The following is a 22,692-nucleotide window of genomic DNA, read 5'->3' on the forward strand; positions in this document are numbered from 1 at the left end:
AAAATATAGATATTAGCCATTCCCTGCAGAAAACATTTAACAGCACTATCACTAAAACAGCCAAGATTGTTCTGTCCCTCTCATTTCTCCTTTTCATGGATGTCCCAGTTCCCTATGTGCTGAGGTCAAAACTAACAAATTACTGATTCCCACAATGAACATAAATAACTGCTACAATTAATCTAACAGAAAACACTTCTTCAAACAAAAAGGAATAAAGAATGTTAAAAAAAACAGAAGAGTAAACATAAATGTTTGATATTTATTAATCAACAGTTTGAAGAGCCGTAGTTTCACCTAAACTCTTAGGTTGCCTTATCCACAATAGTGTTTCTCTCAAATTAAGTCATACAGCCTATTCTCCACTGCAGCCTTACTTTACATGGTCTCTTACAACAATGTAATAGATGTTCAGAAAAAATAAATGTAGAGAGTTGTCACACCAGAAAAAATAGTTATCAGCAGTGAAAAACCATGATACAAGATGAAGAACAATGGTGAATTTAGTTATTGTTTATTGCAAGGGTATGAGGTTGAAATTAACTGAACAAGGTATAGATGGACTCTCTTTTACTGCTATGGGCTGGGAATGCAGAACAACACTTAAGGCAACAGCTTCCCCTCCTCCAAAGATAAGGAAACATGAAATGCTTAGTCTCATACTTACAGCGAGGCACACTTACACATTAACTCACTAAATGTCTATAAAAAAGGCTGCAGAGATGCCAATCCTTCAAAGATCTACTTTTATATATATATATATATATATATATATATACACACACACACACTCATACAAACACAGAGTTTTACATGAATTCCAGAGTGGTCTTCCACAACTCTCACTTCTATACACAGTCTTGCTTTTCTCTTCCTCAACCCACATCTGCATGGAAAGGGAGAGGCAGCAAAATGTATTTCCTACATTGGTGCCTCAAGCCACTTTATTTGATAGAAAGCAGGAATAGTAGCACTCAACATTGCTCGGTTTATGAAACATGATAGATCTTTGTGTGAGAATTACACAACTGACTCATCTCACCCTTCTTTCCTCCACTGAGTCTGTATCTGATAGCTGAGCAGTATCATGGTGTCTTTCTGGATCCAACACCTTTGCATTCCTGACACCTGCAAGGGGACCAGTGCTACTGTGGAATGACACAGTGCTGAGAGAGAACAACTAAGGAATATTTGATATAAAATGAATGTTTCTGAATACCAATGATTTCCATTGCAAAGAAAAAGATGCAGTTGTACAACCACATTATGACAAATGTGTCATAAGCAGACCAGCATATGAAGCTGCATAAAAGGAAATGCACTATTAACTCCATTTTGGAGAAAATACACTTGATAGAAGCTTGTTGGGTTATAATTTTTAATTATTAATCTCTTTGATTTGAAAGTCTCAGATTTTGCACAATATTAAAATTTTACATTTTTAATCTTCAAACTACCACATTTTGACTGAAAAACAAGGCAAGCTAGTCTTAAAAGCAGCAAAGGAATCCAGCCCCTGGCCACACCCTGCCACCACAGGGCTGGGATAGAGCCCGTGTTACAAAACCCAGCTAGATCCATGTGGTAACCCTACAGATAAACCACATACAAGAAAAAAATTCCAGCCGTCCTGGTCAGCTAGAAGTATACGTGCCAAACTGCAACATCAGTCTAATAGGACCAATACCATATTAGATGTTTCTCAAATTTCTAATCTGAGGATGCACCACATGCTGCAACTGGGGGGGAAGGGGAGGGGGGGAATTAACGGAAAAAAGAGCAGCGTTTGTATTTTAAGAGCACGTTCCTCAGTTTATGCCAGGTTTTAGCAGGCTCAGCATTTGAAACACCCGCTGGAGCAGCGACCCACACGGCCCGCTAAGTGCAGGCCTACTTCGTATGTCCGAGCGCTCTTGCGGGCGCTGCCAGCGGCGCCGTCCGAGGCAGGAGGGAGGCGCGGTGCTCCCAGCGGCGGGCCAGGCCCTGCCGCGCTCCTCGGGCTCCGTTCACCCCCTGCCTGCCCCAGGGGCGGCGGAAGCTCGTCCCCCCCCAACCCTGCGCCGGGGAGGAGGCCGCGGAGCGCCGCGGAGCACCGCGGGCAAGAGGGAGCGGGCCGCCACCGCCTCAGCGAGGCCGGCCGCGGTGGGCGGGAGCCCCTCGGCGACGATACTCACTTCTGCTGCCGCCGCCGCCGCCCGCTCCCAGGCCGCCACCGCACTGGGCAGCGCCGGGGCGGGGCGGGGCCGCCGCGCCGCTCACCTGGCGCAGGTGAGGCAGGAGGGTCTTAGGGCGCCTACCAACCGCCTGCCCGCCCCCCGCGCGCCGAGCCGAGCCGAGCCGGCGGGCGCGCGCGGCCCCGCCGCCGCCCCCCATGCCCACGTCGGTGCTTGTGTTTTTATGTTTTATCTCCCTGCTTATCCCTCAAATCAGGCAAAAATCGTAGACGGCTGTAGCGGCCGGTGCCGTAAAGCGAGGCGCAGGCGGCACGACAGGCTGGCGGCGGGAAGGACCTCTCTCGGCGCGGCTGGTGCGAGCGAAGATGGCGGCGAGGGAGGTGAAGTCGGTGCTCTTCGTGTGTCTGGGTGAGCGGGCCGGGTGCCGGCGGGCCCTTTCTCGCCCCCCTCCCGCCGCTGTCCGGGCTGGGGGGACTGGGTGAGGGTGGAGAGATAACGGGAGCCCCCGGCGCTCCCGGGGAGCGCGGCGAGGCGGGTCCGCCTCGGGGCGAGCGGGCCCCGCCTGGCAGGGTTGCCGGCAGGCCCACCCCGGCAGCCTCCCACGTCCCACTCCCCGGTCGCGTTGGGCGCCCGGCGGCAGCTTGCGGCTGTCTCCCTCAAGAAGGGTCGGAACAGTGCCCGAGTAGGGAGGAAAAAAGCAGAAAATAGCATCTGTTCCCTTCCCCTGAGCAAGTGTTTATATCAGAAATAGGTCGGAGTGGCCAGTACAAAACAGGTGAAACAGTGTTGATAGATGCGATGTTTATACGTGGGGAAGAGCTGGCCCTAACTATACATATGCAAACCTGAGCTCTGAATTAGCTATTGCTACTCAAGAGTAGCATTAAATGGTTTTTGTGAATAGCCTTCTGGAACTGTCAGCTCAGTGCTTAGCTTCTAGAATAATAGGGAGGTAATAGAGAACCAAACGGCAAATGTCATGATGCCACATTTCTGCTGCAGTACATCATTGGTATGGTTTGCAGTTCTGATCACCTGATTTTAAAAAAGGAAAGAGGTGACGAGAATGATTAAAATTAAGGAAACAGTTTGTCTATAAGAAGAGGATAAATACGCTAGAACTCTTTTAGTAAGAAAAGGAACTTGGTATAGGGTGGAGATGATTTTGATCTATGAAATCATGGTCATCATGACAGGCGTGAGAAAAATCTGACTCTCTTTTTCTTGCAAGTTGAAGGATTGTCCAAATGAAGAACTAGGCAACACATTTTTTTAAATAAGAATTTGCTTATATTTGTGAATTTTATGTCACAAGATGTTATGGAAAACAGAAGTACAAATGTGTTCAGAAAGGGTTTGGATGCATTCCTGAAGTTTAAGACAATTGGCTGCTGATAAGCATCTTTTGTATTTTCATGAGCAACAAATTCCTAACCTGACTGCTGGGAGGATTACATTAGTGAAAGAGCACATGGCCTTATCCTATTTTATACATGTTTTCTCTAAACACCTGCTTCGAGTCTCTTTTGGGGACAGCAAGCTAGATGGGTCTTTGCTCTGATCTAGTAGGGTTTTTAATATTATCTGCTTCCTAGCACTTATAATATTACCTGTGTGCTGGGATTTGATCCCTGTGAATCCCTGGAGTTTTCACCATTTTTTTTTTTAATTGGATAGAGTTTTGTTACAAAAACAAACTCTTATTGGTTGATTATATGTATACTATCTGCTTTTCTGTAATAGAAAGGGAGATGAGTTGAATAGCAAAGCAAGAGTTTAGTTTTGTGAAAAATGTTCTGTTGCCACGTTACAATAAAATCAACCCTTAATAATAACTCAGGGAAAACATCTGTTAGATAAGGAGTTATCAATTGCTGTTTGGAGCCACTGGTCTAGGCAAACCTCTTAGTATAAGGGCATCTAGTGAATCCTTCTCTCCTAACAATAAGTTCTTACAACAGTAATCTTCACCAAATGATTCATATGTATCTATGGATCTGTAACGCCATGATGGTCATTTGTACGTTAACAAGTTCCTAATCCAGTTTGGTTTCTGAGAAACCATTTTTAGTGAACGTTAATAATAGTTTTGGTATGAAAATAATGAATTATATTGAGTTTGAGGAAAAGGTGAGCAAGTCAGAAAGTCTTGATGTTAAAGGGATGATTTTTTAAGTAAGCGTTGTAAATTTGTTTGAAATTTCCTCTTCTACCTTATTGGCTTATAAAAAGTAACCTAATGGTAGGTTTTGATAGGCATATGACATGAAAAGCTAGTTTAGATAACAAACACTTATTTTTTTTCCAGTCAGATATACACTTATTTAAGATAAGTTTCTCAGGCACCTTTTATCGTTTCCTGCAAAAAGTTTCCTTATTTTTTTTTATTAGTTTTGAGAAGTAATGTTGATACCTTATTAGATTTTTTTTCCCTGCTTTTGGTTATAAATAATACCTAAGGTTACTGCTGAAAAACCTACTAAACAGACTTCTAGAACTGCAGATATCTGTAGTGTTGTTTGCTGATTAACAAGGCCCATTAATTCTGAATATCTCCCACATTCAGTGAGAGCTGATCCCAAAAAGTACAAGGCTTCGTGAAAAATTACTTTATTTCTACATTATTTTGAAAGAAACCTATTACTGAAATATCCATTTACTGTATTCTTTGTTTGTGATGAGATAAGCAGATATTCATTGCACAGCAAAATATAATCTAGTTAATGTGCATAATTACATTAATGATAAGGGTTTCTCAGCACTGAAAAATAAATGGAGCATTTAACAGCATATGTGATTACAGTATACGAAAAAGCACCTGGAAATAATTTTTTTTAAGCCAAAGGAAGAATTATAACTGGACATGAACCAAAAAGCAGTTTGCTTGCTTGCTCGTTTGTGGGTTTTTTTGTTTTTTTTTTTAATCATGTAGCTCGTCTAATTAACAGTTGAGCTCCAGAAATCATCTTAATATAATGCCATGTTATATAAGTAAGCCTCTGTCTCTCAGTTGACAGTATTGACCACAATAACATGACAAGCTGCATGGGTATGTTAAAGAGACCAGAAACTGGCCTACTGGTAGATCTCAGTATATGGAGGAATAGTTGTTAGACAGCTGGAATTAAGCAAAGTGGTTTTTTTTGTTTGTCCTCAAAAAACTGATGGTTGGTATGAGCCACTGAGTATCAGTGTCATCAGAGATATAGATTGCATAAAATCTTTTCTAAAATGACAATAAATTGATCGGGTAGCCAGTAATGAGGAAATTAGGTTGTAGTTACAGAGAGATTCGATTTTCTAGTTCACAGATCACAATCCATTATGCTTTTTAAATATAGGCAAATTCAGAGCTTCATGGAACAAAATGCAGTTAGTTTATAGCTGCAGAATGGGAAAGCAATAGCTTGAATAAGGCATTGAAGAGGTCATCATAAATAACTACTGTAATGGGGTTTCTCAGCAAGCTGACAAAAAGAACTAATGCAATTTTTGGACAAAGAAGAGAATGTTAGAAGAAGGAAAATATGTTGCTTCTGTGCAACATTAGTAGGATGGCTGTTAGAATATAGTGCCTTATTCAATCTGTGATTCAGAATGATACAGAAGTTTGAGAGAGAGTTGATAGCATGGTCATACAAGTGATCATGGAATTGGAAAATAAGATTTTGATGCCTGTTTAAAAAAGGTTGAGAGTCTGATCATTGTGGGTAGGTGCTTATGTGTTGAAAAGTGCTATTATTACTGAGGAGCTTGGGAAGCTACTGGCTTTCTGGGAAAAGCATAATGATCTAGTTGATAATTGAAAATAATCTTGTTGCAGGAAAATAATTTTAACTTTGTAACATCCACATGATTAGCTGATGGTTTGAGTACCGTGGATTCTAGTGAGTGATACAGCTATTGACATTGATTATATTGACCAAACCTCCACTGACTAGGGAGTTAGACACCTAGGACTCCTTTAGACACCTCAATTTTGATGTCTTGAGCTCAAATTGAGTTGCACTTGAATTTTTTTTTTTCAGTATATTTATGCTAATATTTAACTTCCGTGAGTAATTCCACTGTGTGTTGGTGGTGGGGGGAAATGTGTGAAAGTTAGGTCGTGCCATTTGTTGTTATATACTTAGCTCTTCCAGGTTAAGAATGGTAGTAGGAATGTTAGCTGTGCAGTTGACAGTGAGTGGAAAGGACAGGGAATGTGGACTAAGATCAGTTTTGAATGGTTCTGTACAAAGCTAATTGAGTGCTAAGCATCATCAGATAGATTTAACTGAAGAGAAGATACAGTAACACAACTGGGAACTATGATGAAGTTTAGACAGGAATTTGAGTACATAGAGTAGAGTAATTAGCAAGCTTTAAACACTTGCTGAAGAAAAGGATGGTAAATTGATGAAGCAAATAATACCAGGAAGCGGTATTAAAATAACTCAGATGAACTGACCATCTAGGGAAAAATAAACAGAGTCAAAAACTAGATTTTTAAATGTGAGAGGATGAAAACTTCTGTTAGAAACAGAAGATGGGATAACAAAGGAAGAAGAAAAAAAGCATCTGTTTGCATTTGGAGAAGGTATAAAAGAGTTAGCTGGATAAGGAACAGTGAGGATATAAAACAACTTGAGAGAATAGATGACAAGATCAGCAGTGCTTGGATCCACTTAGTTGATGCCATCGCTAAGAAGAGGCAGGTCTATTTGACTTTAAAAGTGAAAAACTTAACCAAAAGGTGGTTGTCTTGCCTACCAGATGAGCTATGGACCTGAGCCTGAAATGGATACAAGTTATCTTTCGTGCCCTTATGGGGATTGATGAAAGATTAATACACAGACTGGAAGAAGAATTCAGAAAGCATATTGGCCACTTGGATAATCGTCAGTGGTGTTCTTGTCCCTAGAAAATGAGTGACAAAGCACAACTGTAAAAGTGATCAACAAATGGTTCCGGGACTGATTCTATGAGTGAAGTTTGAGTCTCTTACCCTAAGTCATCATTTGGAGATGGTTGTAGGATTTACTTCAGTGGGCAGACTCTGTCTGGGTACTTTGGGTACTAGCTTTCTGAGTTTGAAAATGTCACTACAGTTTAAAAAGCTTGACATTTAAAAAATGGAGAAGACAGAGATTCAGAGAACTTTCATACCAGTATCTTATACATAAGATCATAATCATATCAATCAGAAATGCAAAAAAAGGAAAAAGGAATATCAGTGGGTAGGAGGATAGGAAGTAAAGATAAGATTAGTGATAAGGAAGGGGTAGACAAGATGTAAGGAAAGTATGGTTCAAGTCCAAGGAGGAAGGTAATCCCATATGAATCTTTCTGTGAGATTTTCTGTTCATTCCTCAGGCACTTGTCAATCTGTAATTTAGGAAACGCTATGCACACGCAAGGAGCCTGGACAAAGCATGGAAAGAAAGATGTGGGAAGTAAAACTGGATATTGTATGGATATAAAATATCATGGGGAAGTGATCATGACTGGAAAACAACAACTGAAGTTTGCATGTTACTCAATATCAGTGAGGTAAGGTAGTGCTTTACATTAACAATGGGAAGAACTATAGCATAATGGCTAGGAGTAGCATGGATAAACATAATTGGTTAATACAGAAATAACACTGAAGAGTATGGTGAAAAAGAGCTTCTATTAAGTTAGTTATGGGATTCTTCCTGTAGTCCCCAAGAATAGATTTGAATGGAGATGGCAGTACTGTAATAGTATTAGTTCCTCCAGTAATATCTGGAATGTGTCATCATGGAAGACACTGATTTTCAAGTCACAAACTAGGTAACAAGTTTGTTTTAAAAAGAACATAACCACATTTTCTAGGTATTGCTAGAAGTGGTAGCTAATATATTTAATCAGTCAGTGATCATGGTGCCATCAAAGGATGATCTGACATTTATTTTAAGTAGTGAGGACACTGGAAGAGTAAAAATAATTTGGATCACGTCATAAGGTGATTCAGTTCAGGTAATGAGGAAGGTTAAACAAACAAAAAAAAATGTGAGAGTTTTACTTAAGAGAGTCACTTTGAAATTCTGAAAGATAGTTAATGAATTAGTAGGACCAATAGTATTTAGTGTACATCATTATTTGTTACAGAAATTTTAGGTGTAGTAATGAAATTTACTGTGATTCTGTAACTGTGCATGAATAGAATAGCTGAAGCTGGAAGATATCTCTGGAGATCATCTGGTCGAACCCCCGCCCCAGTCAAGTAGGGTCAGCTAGAGCAGATTGCCCAGGACCACATCCAGTCAAGTTTTGCGTATCTCCAAGGATGGAGACTCCATAACCTCTCTGGGCAACCTGTTCCAATGCTCAGTCACCCTCAGTGCAAAAAAGTTTTTCTTAGATTCAAACAGAATTGTCTGTGTTTTGGTGTGTGTGTCTGTTGTCTCTCACCCTATCACTAGGCATCACTGAAAAGAGTCTGTCTCTGTCTTCTTCACACCCTCCCTTCAGATATTTATACATATTGATAAGATCTCCCTGAGCCTTCTCTTCTCCAGGCTAAACAGTCCCAGCTCTCTCAGCCTTTCCTCATATGACAGATGCTCCAGTCCTTTCTTCGTCTTCATAGCCCTTTGCTGGACTCACTCTAGCAGGCCCGTGTCTTTCTTGTACTGGAGAGGCCAGACCTGGACGTGTTACTCCAGCTGTGGCCTCACCAGCGCTGAATAGAGGAGAAGGATCTGCCTAATGTAGCCCAGGGTACTGTTGGCCGCCTTTGCTACAAGAAACATTAATGGCTTGTTCATCAATGATCAGCTTGTTGTCCACCAGGACCGCCAGATATTTTTCTGCAAAGTTGCTTTCCAGCTGATTGGCCCTCAGCATGTACTGGTGCATGGTGTTATTACTCCTCAGGTGCAGGACTTTGCATTTCCCTGTGTTGAACTTCCTGAGGTTTCTGTCTGCTCATTTCTCCAGCCTGTTGCGGTCCCGCTGAGTATCAACACAACCCTCTGGTGTACCAACCACTTCTTCCAATTTTGTATCATCTGCAAACTTGCTGAGGGTGCATTTGGTCCCATCATCCAGGTGGTTAATGAAGATGCCAAACAGTATTGGACCCATGATTGACTGCTGGGGGACACCACTAGTGGCTTGTTTTTGTGCCGCTCTTCACAACCCTTTGAGTCCAGCAGTTCAGCCAGTTTTCAGTCCACCTCACTGATTTCTTATCAGCCCTGTAGTTCATCAGCTTGTCTGTGAGGATGTTATGGGAGACAGTGTGGAAAGCCTTACTGAGGTCAAGGTAGACAACATTCACTGCTCTCCCATCATCCACCAAACCAGTCATCTCATTGTAGAAGGGTTGGTTAAGCACAATTTCCCCTTTGTAAATCCCTGATGACTACTCCAGATAACTTTCCTGTCCTTCACATGTCTGGAAATAGTATCCAGAATTATTTGCTCCATCACCTTTTCAGAGATCAAGGTGAGGCTGACTGGCCTGTAGTTCCTTGGGTATTCCTTTTTGCCCTTGAAGATAGGGGTGATATCTGCAGTTCTCAGGAACCTCTGCTGATCTCCATGACCTTTCAAAGATAATTGAGAGTGACCTTGCAGTGACGTTGGCCAGCACCCTCAGCATTTCATCAAGTCCTATGGACTTGTTTACATCCAGTTTGTTTAAGTGTTCCCTAACCTGATCCTCTTTCACCGAGAGCAAGTCTTCCTTTTTCCAGACTTTCCCCTTGGTCTCAGGGGCCTGGAATTCCTGAGGGCAAGTCTTGCCGGTAAAGACTGAGGCAAAGTAGGCATTCAGTACCTCAGCCTTTTCTGTGTCCTGTTTCACGAGGACCCCTGCCTCATCCAGCAGCAGGCCCACATTTTCCCTAGCCTTCCTTTTGCTGCTTATGTACTAGTAGAAGCCTTTCTTGTTGTCGTGTATGTCCCTCGCCAGATTCAACTCAATAATGGGCTTTGGCCACCCAAACCCAACCCCATCCCTGCATGCTCAGTCTCTGTATTCCTCCTAGGTCACTTGTCCCTGCTTCAACCTCCTGTATGCCTACTTTTTAGGTTTGAGTTTTGCCAGGAGCATCTTGTTCATCCGTAGAAGCCTCCTGCCGCCTTTGCTTGATATCTTGAGCTTGTAGGAGACGATCCTTGAATATCAATCAGCTCTCTTGGACTCCTCTTCCTTTCTGTATCCCAAGGAATTCTTTCAGGCAGGTCCCTGAACAGGCCCATGTCTGCTCTCCTGAAGTCCAGGGATGTGATCCAGCCTTTTGTCCTGCTCCTTCCTTGCAGATTCCTGAACTCCACCATCTCATGATCATGCTGCCAAGGCTGCCCGTGACTTTCACATCTCTAACCAGTACTTCCTTGTTTGTAAGTATGAGGTCCAGGAGAGCACGTCTCCTCGTTGGCTCCTCTATCACCTGTATCAGGAAGTTGTCATCAATGCACTGCAGGAACCTTCTGGACTGTTTGTGCCTAGCTGTGTTGTCCCTCCAGCAGATATCAGGGTGGTTAAAGTCACCCATGAGGACCAGGGCCTGCAAACATGAGTTGAGTGGTATTATTCATTCAGAGGAAAAATATTGTTCAGGAAGAACTGGATGGTCTTGAAAGCTGGTGTAGTAGAAATGGAATTTAATAGTTTAGAATGAAGACTTAAAGTTATCTGAAGCAACAGAGAAAGAGATGGAATGGGCTAAGTAGAAGTAGGAGATTATGATCACAAATCTGATATTCATGAAGGATCAAAATGTGATTCTGGAAGGTGTTATCTCAAGTTATTTTCAATAGAGTTAAGTAAATATTTTGGAGTCTTTTTTTTCTTTTATAAAAGGAGTTGGTAAGACATTTCCTGGAATACTGTGTGTAGTTTTAGTTGTCAGCATTCAAGAAAAATGAATTCTATTTAGAACAAATGTAGAGTTAGGTTAACTAGAATGATTAGATAAGGGACAATTAATTTCCTGAGGAGACTGAGAGCTTGGTTTGTTTAGCTTAGCACAACTGTGCTTGACAAGAAGTATGTTGGTTCTGTATCTGCTGAAAGGAAGAAAGGTTTTTAAGATACAGAGTGATGTTAACCAAGATCAAATGAGTGTAGGCTTCCACGAATAAATAATAACTGGAAATTGGAAGGTTTCTGGCTATCAGAGGAAATGAGTTTCTGGGTTAACCTTGTAATACAGATGATGCTTTTAAAAGGGAGCTTGATGGTGTATTTGTCTACAGTATGGAAGGACTGGATTCTGTGACTGTGAAGGTTCTTTTCTGTCTAATGTTCTATGTTCACATGTTCCCTCGGTTTCCTATTAAAATGGTACTGCTTAATGCTTAACTAGTTTATTCAGCAAAGGAAGTGAGATTTATTTATTTTTATTCTTCAACATTCTTATAATTAATAGAAATGAATCTCTCTTTTGTCACTAATTTGTAGATAAAAAACAACTTTTTTCTGCTTTATTTTTCTCTCAAGTCCAATTTAGTTTCTCAGCTTGCAATAAACTAGTTCAAATAAAGGAAATAGTATATTTGCACCTGGAAAAAGATCTGCTGCTATCAAAATTCACTTAATGCTTCAGCAAAATTGTTTTCCAAATGGTTAGACAGTTGCTTTTGCCCATTTAGTGATTAGACTTTCTCCAAAACTATGGCAACAAATTTGTATTACTTAAATGGTTCACTTCCCGCTTTGATTTTATTATATAGTTGACATAATTGAGAGCAAATTATTAAATATTCAAGTCACGGCAATTTCTTTCTCTTTAGTAGTAAGGTATCTGCCTTGATATTTTGTGTGAATATATTGGCATGAAAATGAGGCTGTGTGTTTGTTCTGCCAGTTTGCTGCCAGCAATTTAGCTCTGTTGTTGGGCATTTCATTATTTACTATTTCTTGATGATGAAACTTGGAAAGAATTTAATCAATAGTAGAACAGTGATCTTTGTGATTTATCTAAAGTTACAGAAATGAGTTTTAGCATTTGTGATATATTTTATACTTATTTGCTCAAAAGACAGAGGGATGAGTAGAATCATACATTCTCTTAGATGGAAGGCGAAGATTTGTTTTTATGATTTGTTGTGCATCTAAGTGGAATGCCAGGTATTACAAATTTACACCTAGTTTCACAGAATTTTTGAAGGATGAAAAGGTAGAAAGAGTTCAAATAATAGTTGAGTAGACTTTGTTGTTGTGATGTTTCTTTGTTTTTTTCAAAGAGTATGTATTTTTGTGTGTAGATTTGGTCTACCTTAAATGAATAACATGGTTATAGCCTCAGCAGTGGAATAAATGCTGTAGCTCGATTATTTCTAGTTTTTCATTGGTCACTATTTCATTGTTGAGATGGGTTTTTATTGAAAGTAATGCTCAGACCATGTGGCTAATATAATCAGAGGCCGTTGGAAGGGAAGATTTATTATTTCTTATTTATATAAGAAACCAGGTATCTTACCTGTTTGTTGGCTGACTGGCAGTACTTAAGCCTTGCTGTCAGAGTCGCTTTTCATCCCTAATTCTCCATACTCTGGACCAAAAAAAAAAATTGGAAAAATTCTTTTCCTTAAGTATTTAAGATCTTATGTAATTGATTTTTTTTTTCTTTTCTTTTCCTTGAGGTTTTGGAATTAGTAGCTGGAAGCTGCTCTTGAAAGTTCCATTTGACCTGGAGTGTCTTCGCTTTAGTAGTTAGCAGCTTTCTAACTGCAGGTTGTTCAGCCATTTTGCTAAGCTGGTTCCACAGTGGGGGTGATTGTGTTTTGGAATTGTTCAAAAGTTTTGTTTCATAGGTGGATAAGAATATAAATACTTCAAATGAATATTTGTAGATTATCCAGTAAAACATTAGTTGAAAAATGCCAGTATGTAGGAGGATTTGCAGCTGATTTGCTGCCACTTAGAAATTCTGTAATTTTGCCTTGTCTTCTGTGATCATAAACTTTGTAGAGGAGGAGAGGAATAGGGCAATGTGCTTAGACAACCCCCCTCCTATTTATTTTAACTAGGTATATCTTTGCATGTAATAATGTGCATTTCGAGAGAGTGATGCATCTTATGTTTCCACTGTTGCAGAATCTCTTGGGATAGAATAACATAAGCAATCCACATTGTAGCTAAGTAAAAAATCTTTCATCTGATTTATGCTGATGAATCCACACAACTATTTAATTTTTGGTTTTAATCATCCTAAATTTTACTTTAATTTCATGTTTCTGTAGGAAACATTTGTCGCTCTCCAATAGCTGAAGCAGTTTTTAGAAAACTTGTAACTGATGCAAAAGTTGAAAATAAGGTAAGTAACTTATTTCTGTACCTGCCTAAGAAATAACTGTCTGTTAGCCAGTTAGTACAAATATGAGCAGTGGGAAAGGAAAAATAAAATATAAATCTGTTTTTCTGTAGTGGAGGATAGACAGTGCAGCGACATCTACCTATGAAATAGGAAACCCTCCTGACTATCGAGGACAGACTTGCATGAAGAAGCATGGCATTACCATGAATCATATTGCCAGGCAGGTACTGTACTCTTATTTTCTTTAAATATGTATATGTATTTGTTTTGTTGTTACAGTGGATGACAGACAGTGCTGCTGTTTCAGACTGGAACGTGGGGCGCTGCCCAGATGCAAGGGCTTTAAGCTGTCTAAGAAATCATGGCATTGAGACAGCCCATAAAGCACGGCAGGTAGAAGAGAGTATATTTTCTTTCATGTTCATACCCATTCTTTGTTCGGCTCTAACCATTACAATCACAGAAGTCATTTGACCAAGTTCATTTGCTCAAAGTTAAGCGTCGCATAATAAATATGTGCAGTCTTTCAAAGGGCTTCAAAGTGACCTAACTCTTCCAGGTGAAGTTAGTTTCTTATTATTAAACTTCATTGGAAGTAAAATTAGGAAGCATTTGAGCAGCTTCTCCATTGTAGAAGAATCTTACCTTCAATACCTTTGTATTTTGCACATTTTTCTGAAATATTTTTGAGTACTTCTTAAAATGGATGACTTCTCGTAATCTGTGGCACTTCTTTAAGCAAAAAATTGACTGGAATTTGAAAGGATTGCATTTTTATTCAGCAGGTCCGAAAAAGAAGTAGAATACCTGTTTATCCATCACTAAAATTTCTGCTTTTGGATGAAAATCTTTTAAAAGTTTTTGGAATGCTAGATTAGAACTAAGGAGCTTAAACCCAAGATTAGTAGTAGGGTTGGTGGTATCTTCAGCGGAAAGCATAGCCTTGAAACATTCTTTTTGACAAAACTCATCTCAGTTTTCACTAATGAAAGAAAGTGTACTTTCATGTTGCATTCCAGAGAGATCTGAAACAAACATGTCTGCATCTATTTAAATTAAGATTCTCAAATAAATGCACAGAACTTATTTCAATTAACTACTCTCTGGATATAAAGTACTCCTTTAGGACTTGACCTTTTCTTAGCTTGAGTTTATGCCACTGGTTCTTGTACTGACAAAAAGATCAAGTAGTCGTGTTAATGTCTTTCATTTCTGTTCCCTTCAGAATTTTACTAGACCTTACTGAGGTCACACTTTATTTTTTCACTTCCAAAAACTACATGTTTAGTTCTTTAACTTTTTAAAATAAATTCCCTCAATTAGTTGATTGCCCTCTGCTAACCTTTCCTGATGCTAATCTCCCTTATATAATAGTGCAAACATAATTAAGCACAACACTGTTCCAGATTTTGACTGTTTTACTGTAAGAATAATTACTAGAAAAAGTTGGTTGATGTTGTGATCTCTTTCATTACAGGTTCTAGATTTATTGCTTATTAGTGCTTAAAAACAGCACATTTTATCGTTATACTAGCTAAATGGTAGTAAAACTAATCAGTTAGTGTTTCAGTCACATTAGTGTAACATGTTTGTCTTCTTAAAAGATAAGCCTTAGAAATGGGAGAACTGTCCTTGGGTGGTATTGGAGCAGTTCATGAGCAGTTAAACTAAAGCAAAGTATCCAAAACAGTTGATCCTTTGCCTTGAAGCAACTCTATATATGCTCTTTTGGCATGGAGGAAGTGAGAACACATTCCTGAAGAAATTTGCCTATACATTTTGGCAAATGAACAGAGTTTTAAAGTAGAAGAGATTAGATCAAAAAAACAAACAGGAAAAAAAAAACCGAAGGAAGGCTATAAGTGTATCTGATAATAGAATGTTAGATGTACAGGGAGAAGAAATTAAAAAGGATGAGACAATATTATGAAAGACTAACAGGATGGAAGTATGTCTAAAACATCCCCACAATACCAACTTTTGTTAAGAAGGAAACTTTTGAATCCCTGGCCTGTGGTAACTGTTCATTTTTCATTGGTGTTAGCTATGTAACTCCAATTTTACTGTTTCAAGGTTCTATCAAATGGTCTCTGATGATTCTCTAAAACTTGTGATCGTGATATGGCCCCATAATACTTCTGGAAAAAGAGAAACTTAGCAGTGTAAAATTTGGTTGTTGAGAGTGGTCACATCAGAAAAAGTGCCAGTGAAAGTTGTTCCAGAACAACCAGAATAGTTCCAGTTGTTCCATTGTTCCAGAACAGATTGAGAAAGATTTAACCCAGGAGTTGCAGAATTACAAAGGAAGGATTTTTCTTCTGTTGTCTCCTAACTACTGTCATAAGATGACTACTTCATACAATTATCCTTTTCATTCCTGTGGAAAATTATGTACCCTGTGAAAGGCACTTTATTTCAAATAATTTTGCACATATTTATGGTAATTGTGGATTATATCTTTTTTTATATAAAACTGACACATGCTATAAGACTGATTTATATAAGAGAAAATGTTAGGTTGGTTATATCCTACCATGGTATATAATAATCGTGAATTTTAAGTGGAAGTGTTGAAATATCAACATACATATTAAATCTTAACATTTTAGTTGATAATAGGCTGCTTGATGTATGTTTATGTACCTATTGAAATTCTTTCAGTTCTTAGCCTTTGTGTACAAAATGGTATATTAATCAGTTTCATTTTTATTCATGCTCAGGTCAAAATTTATTTCAGTATGACTCATGTCTTGCATTTGCCTTTAATGTGAAATTGAGATTAGAAGGTTATATTAAATGTTGTTTCACAACTGAATAAATTTGAGGACCACTGCAACTCTTTGGTTTTTTTAGAGAGAAAAAGAGATTTCATTTCCCGTCTTGAAATGGAAGGCAAATGCTTAACATAGATAAATTAGAACAATGACGTGTTTTTCCATGGACCGTCTTTAATAATGGTTATATGCATTTTTTTTAATGTAAAAATTATTCTTGTCTGTGTAGTTCCATCCAAAATTGATCACTTGAGCTCTCCAATACTCTTTCCAAAATACACACACATTTTTAGGTTCCCAATTTCTTCACCCAAAATATGACCAGTTTTCATAGTTTTGGGGAATCTTCAGGTCACTAGAGTCTGCTGAATTATGCTTTTTGTATCTGATGGCTGTTGTAAGGCCACAAGAGCATAAGCTAACCAATCATCCTGGTTTTAGGACAGCATCTGCATCAGTGGTAGTACTGGTTCATAAGGTAATAGCTTTCAATCCATCGAAGTATACAGGAAGTTTGGCAGGTGCGTTTTCCTTTTCACTGCTTCCTCTCAGCCTGTCAGTACTACAAAGAAATTTATGCCTGTGTATTTTCACAGGGGCCAGTATTTAGCTGCATAGAGCTACCAGAAGAAGCCTGTAGAGGTTCTGTAAGGGTTGCTAGGAAAACAGAGCTATTTTCACTGTAAAAATATTTTCATAGGTCAAAGGCACAGCATGAATACAGCTAATATTTTTACAGTGAAAATAAACAAGTCTGCATTAGTTTTCACTGTTTAACCCTTTCTTGTCAAAGCCCCTTTCCCCCCAGTTCTCCCTGTGTGAAATGTATCATGTATGGCTTTAATCTAATAATCTTTTCATATTCTCTGGTATGGGAGATTTAATCAATATGTATTTGCTATTAACACAAAAACTATCTAAAAAGTGTTTGTATATGTAAATAATTTTTACAAGTTAAAGCTCTGATGGCTTCTAGGAAAATGTGTTAAGCCTTTTTGTATTTTCACTTGCTTATTTGCTTCTCTAGCCCATCCTTCCCAGGGACAACTGCCAGAGAAATCTGTACTCTAGAAACCTTCCAGGTTTCTTGGTTATGATGCTACACATAGGACTATGCATGCAATGCAGTCTTAATGTGAACTCATTACGGATTTCATACCATTTAGCCTTTCCTGATTAGGGACAACTGGCTCAGATATTTTGTACTAGCATACTGTGCATTTTAGGCATTGTGGGAAGTTTTTACTGTAAGCTAAGGTGTGAATGTAAACTGATGTATAATTACTACTGTTAAAATCTGCAGCCATCCTTATTCCAATACAGATAACGTTGCTACCGGTATTAATGGATTATCAGAAATGCTTGCCCACCTTACTCTGAACTTGGATCTCTGAATTTTATTAATACGTGTGTTTAGGAGTCCATAACCTCTAGGAAAGAAAAATAACTGCTGGTATGACAGTACAAAGATATAAAGTAGATCCCAGATATTTTTCACATTGTGTTGTAAATTTTGTGAGCTCACAGAATGTCACTGCATTTGTTTTTTAAGAGATTGTAGTTCATGCCATCATACTTTAGCTTTGAATTTCACCTGTTATCTTTCTTTGTATAATGCACAGATTTCTGGATTCTATGTATTACACGTTATCTATTTTTTTATGTTTTCCTGTCAATGAAATACTAAGACAGTAAATTGCCTGCATTTTTTATTGCATGGTTTCTATCACTGAAAACCTGCTTCAGTTTTAGCTATTGGAAAGCATGGGAGGTGGTGACATTTCTAGTGATGTTTCTTTGTTGATTAATGGGATGTTAAAAATTATTAATAAAATATAATTTATTTATTTTGTGGAAAACTTGTAGAACTGGATAAATAACCACGGCTGAGTATTTTTAAATGCTTTACATGTTATTGTAAGGGATGCTGAAGATAGTTTAATTTTTGTAATCTGTTTCTTTGAATAAATCAAGATTCTGTAATTTTTTTCCTGTGTTGTATTGAAACACAGTTTGTAGTCTCAAGCACGTATTTGTAATTCTAGATTACTAAAGAAGATTTCCAGACCTTTGATTATATACTTTGTATGGATGAAAGCAATCTAAGGTAATGTATGAAGAAATGGGGGGAAAAAAAAAAAATTGATTACTTCTAATGCTAGCTCATGAGTCGCTTTGGAAGACAGATGTGATATTTTGGGGTTTTTTTGTTTGTTGTGTGTGTGTGTTTGTGTATGATATCCTAACAGAGGTATTCTTCACTTCTAATATGTTTGATAAGCTAGAAGTGAGCAATTTGTGTGATATATGCCACTTAAGGAATAAAGAAAAGGAATTTGAGTATACGCTAAATTATAGACATTCCACTGATGTCTGTAGAGTTAGGCATGAGTACATATTTTCATTTTAAGTCCTAAGGCTTCTGATTAAATTGATCTGTTTTTCTAGCATGGGATCTAAAAGATACTGTGGAAATTTGGAAGGGATTAAAGATTTTGCTTGCTCAGTTAGAGATCATCAGCATTGCTCATCTCATGTCATCTTCATTATTACATCTACAGAACTTCAGTTCTCTGTGCACTTATCCATATTACAGGTTGTTTTCTGTTTTTTTTTTCTTTCTTTCTTTTTTCTGTTTTTTTGAGAAATAGAATGAACTCTGAAGTAAGGTTGTTAGCCAGGAGACTTGTTTGCTCCTGTTTCCTATCATTCTAGTTAAGTCTGTCTTTGAGACAATTTGAGTTTAAGATGGATTTGGAGAAGTAGCTGCCTAATATGGCAATTTGGGCATCTTTAGCAAATTTTCAACTGAATTAGGTACACACTTATAATTGGTGTTAAGGGACTGAGTTTTAATAAAGTACAAGTGTCAATGTGTTTGTAAGGACTATTGCATATAAAGTTAGTTTAAAAAAACAACCCTATTAGTAACCTACAAAGACTTTTTTTAAAACAGCAGCACTTAACTGAAAGAAGTATCATTTGTTGACTCTTCTAGAATGTTTTGAATGGACTCTCTTATATCTTTCATTCATGCATGCTGTATATAACACTTGGATTGATTGCAGTTTGTCAGGCAAAGACTTAATTAGGTTTGCTTTTAGTTTCATTTAAATTCTTAAATAAAACTTACTTTGGTATTAACAGTTTCCATAATGTGAACTGTAGAGCAGAAGAAGCATCACAGCTATAGCAGAATAGGGATATTGCTACTGCTACACTTTCATTTCATCTTAAACTTAGACCCAGTTCAAGCAGTTTCCCTGGGAATTCCTATCTGTAGCTCCAGAAGACTGGCCCATTTTACATGCTGATGGAGTGCCCATCATATCAAAAAGGGAGCAGTCTTAATTTGGGACAACCCTTTTTCTTAGTACTGGAGCCATTTGGCCTCCTCCTACTTATTAGGTGGTATGCCAAAAGCCTTGAAGCAAATGGTTGGAATTCATTGTAATTATGTGAATATAATTATATAGCATGGGATGACAATCTCCAAACAAACATCCTTCTTGTCCTCTGAAAATATAATAAATATTCACAGGGCTGCGCCTTTTATTATAGAAGGCTAGAGAACTTACTGAAAATCTGTGACTTCAGGGAATAATTGCTTGATTGATAGAGCAATCCTAACTTTTAAGAAAAAGCATATTGTACTCTTACTGCAATTTTATATTTCTAAACTATATGAAATAGGATCATTAATTTCTTAAAGCTGAGTATTATTATTACTGTAAGTATTTACAGATTTTTCTTAAGTGTAAAAAGTACTGGGAGTTGTAATGTGCTTTGGGATCTACAAATGGCAATTTTTTTTAATTAATTTTTTCTTTAAAACCTCATCTATAAATCAGTGTAAGACTTGGAAATATAGTGTGTGTTCTCAAAGGGCCCTGCTCAGTGCTTAGTTTGTTAGGCCACAGAGTTAGTCCTCACTGCTGCCTTTTTGTGGTATGATTTAGACAGAAAAGTAAAGTCGTAAATCTTAATAGCAACTATATGAAAGAATACTCTGCAGGAAATTATTTCTAATGACCCCTTGCAAAACAACTTAAAAATTTTCAATACTGGGTGGGTAAAGGTGATGATTAGGAATGGAGGTTTATAATATTAAAAGAATTTAACATGTTCTAGCTGTTCAGCATTGTGAAAATCATAGCACTGAGCTTTTAATTTGAAGGTGATGAGAGGTGCATTTTAACTGCGTTTAGGATAATGGACACTCATTTGTAAGTAGATGGGGAAAGTACTGTCTCAAAAATAGTATGTTATATCAGTGGGAGGTAATTTAAAAGAAAGGATGTGACAGTCTAACGCTGCTGCCAAAAAGAAGTTCTGAGAAGTTGATTGGAAAACTTTTAATTTTACTTTTACAGAGATCTGAAAAGAAAAAGCAACCAAGTTAAAGACTGCAAGGCTACAATTGAACTACTTGGGACTTATGATCCACAGAAACAACTTATTATTGAAGATCCTTACTATGTATGTATAAGAAATTCTTTGGGTGGCTTGATTAATAACAGTGTGTATATATGTAGTATATATATATATGTAGTATATAGCCTTGCCAGATCCCACAGTTCTCATGGAATATATTATCTGATGAAATACCAAGTCAACTGTAGACATATTTTCAGTTAGGAATTACTAGGAATAGAGAAAAAAACAATATAAATTATTAGAATAGGAAAGGAAAAAGTATCTTTATGCTTATATAAATTATTTAATTTTAAAATGCACCTACATTTTGAATACTGTGTAAAGTCCTGGTCAGTCAGCATCATTTCTCAAAGAGGAAGTAATCAAGAAAGAGAGAAGGGCACTGAGATAGTCAAAGTAGTGAAATAATGTCAGCAAAGAGCAACCAATTAGACTAGGATTCTTCAGCTTAGGAAAGAAAAGTGGAGAGAGATGCAACAGAGTTGTATTAAGTCTTGAATATCATGGGAAAAGGTGAAAAGGGAATCACTGTTTGATATACAAGAAGTAGATAGTAACAAATGGCAGGTTCAAAACAAAAAGGGGTATTTTTTCACACAGTGGTTTGTTAAACTGTGAAAGTCAACATGAAAGGATTGTGTGTAAAGAAAAGAGAAAAGAAAAGGCTTGTAAGGGCTCAAAGAGAAGAAATATCTATGGAGGGAAGTTACTCAAGGGTTGTTGAGCACAGAATCACAGTATTTGGCTCTGGAAGCTCATGTACCACAGGTAATTCAAAGCAGGGAGGAAATATGCAAAAAATATCATTGAGTATTTGTACTGTTTTTATATTCTTCTGTAATGTCAATTATTTGCCATTATTGGCAACAGGGATCTAGTTTGTAAGAATTTTTGGTCTGAGCATATTACCGTTCTTACATTTTCTTCCTCTGCTCTTTTCTAGGGGAATGAAAAGGACTTTGAAACTGTTTACGAGCAGTGTGTTAGATGCTGTAAAGCGTTTTTGGAGAAGCCTCATTAATGCATAATTTTATTTCTAAAAGAAAATAATTAGCTCCTCCTGAAATATGTAAGCTTTGATTGATGTATTTGAAATGTAATATTATGCCTCCTCAGTAGGGCCAAATTGGCACTTTTTCAGTTTAATTTTGTATTGTAACTCTTCTGTCATCTAATTAGAAAAACATAGAAAAGTTTTAAACTTGAATTAGATGATCAACCATTTTCTCATGCATCTATGTAATAATAAAGTATTTCATTCGGAATAAATTTATCTGTGAACTCTTCCAGTGCTTTCTCACAAGCACTGTAAAAATAACATCTTGCTTCTTTATGTGCAATACAAACTAACCTGAGTTGTTCTTATTGGGCCATTAGTGGGTTAATTTAAACCAACTTCCAACAGGAAGCTGTGCGATAATAGTAGCTGCATACTTAGTACTTAGGCATAGCATCCTAGCATTGTTAGACAGCTTTTGGACTGAAGCTGTTTCATACTGTGCTGGGTGAATAAAAGAACTGTGTCTGCCCCTAGACAGGTATTGCTCTTAACATTATTTCAAAAGTTTGAGTAAGCAAAACCTGTCCCGTTAAAACAGGTTGTATAGGTTTAAGTGCTCAGTTAGCAAAGAATAAATCAGTTTTATACCAATTAAGAGGAACTTGGTTCAGAAATACTAATGAATATTAATAGTACTTATCCAGTTAGTCTTCCTTTGGTCTTGGGGCCAGTTCCTAGCACACCAATACAAGTATGTGTAATGTATTTATTTTCAGGACAAAATAGGTCAGTTTAAAAGCGTAGATGTGAAGTGTATATTTTGTATCACACAGATAGTAAAATAATTCAAATTCACACAATATAATAAAAGAAATTTGCTATAATCTCAGTTCCTCTATGGACAATATTGTCAGATACTGCTCAGGAGAGTACACGGACTGTCTTCAATTTAAACTATACTCTCAGAGCAGTTTTGACTGACTATCTGTAATACAATGTGAAGTTAATAGAAGGCCAATAAGTAGGAAGTT

The 22,692-nt window shown here is 37.8% G+C and overlaps 2 protein-coding genes across 8 annotated transcripts in view; one reads left to right on the forward strand and one right to left on the reverse strand.

The window, feature by feature from the left end:
- The window catches only part of SH3YL1 (SH3 and SYLF domain containing 1), a 54,994-nt gene extending 52,745 nt beyond the window's left edge, over positions 1 to 2,249 (reverse strand). For all 4 annotated transcript variants that reach the window (XR_010883835.1, XR_010883836.1, XM_067294248.1 and 1 more), the window contains exon 1: positions 2,175 to 2,249. Coding sequence is in view for 2 of the 4 variants with exons in the window: in XM_067294248.1 (XP_067150349.1) it covers position 2,175 (1 nt within the window). In the remaining 2 variants the exon portion in view is untranslated. The remainder of the gene's footprint in view (positions 1 to 2,174) is intronic.
- Positions 1,883 to 21,930, forward strand: ACP1 (acid phosphatase 1). 4 transcript variants are annotated; one of them, XM_067294249.1, is made up of 7 exons: positions 1,883 to 2,268; positions 2,431 to 2,554; positions 13,377 to 13,450; positions 13,561 to 13,674; positions 18,270 to 18,331; positions 20,598 to 20,703; positions 21,605 to 21,930. In XM_067294249.1, exons 1-7 carry the CDS (start codon positions 1,900 to 1,902, stop codon positions 21,680 to 21,682), a joined length of 927 nt encoding a protein of 308 aa, XP_067150350.1. In that variant the 5' UTR covers positions 1,883 to 1,899; the 3' UTR covers positions 21,683 to 21,930. The 4 variants fall into 4 exon arrangements, with proteins under 4 accessions (XP_067150350.1, XP_067150351.1, XP_067150352.1 ...); XM_067294250.1 differs by lacking the exon at positions 13,561 to 13,674 and adding an exon at positions 13,730 to 13,843; XM_067294251.1 differs by lacking the exon at positions 1,883 to 2,268 and having other exon boundaries at positions 2,469 to 2,582.
- Positions 21,931 to 22,692: the final 762 nt, after the last annotated feature.

This window comes from Apteryx mantelli, chromosome 3 (genome assembly GCF_036417845.1).
Source record: "Apteryx mantelli isolate bAptMan1 chromosome 3, bAptMan1.hap1, whole genome shotgun sequence".
Lineage (NCBI taxonomy): Eukaryota > Metazoa > Chordata > Aves > Apterygiformes > Apterygidae > Apteryx > Apteryx mantelli.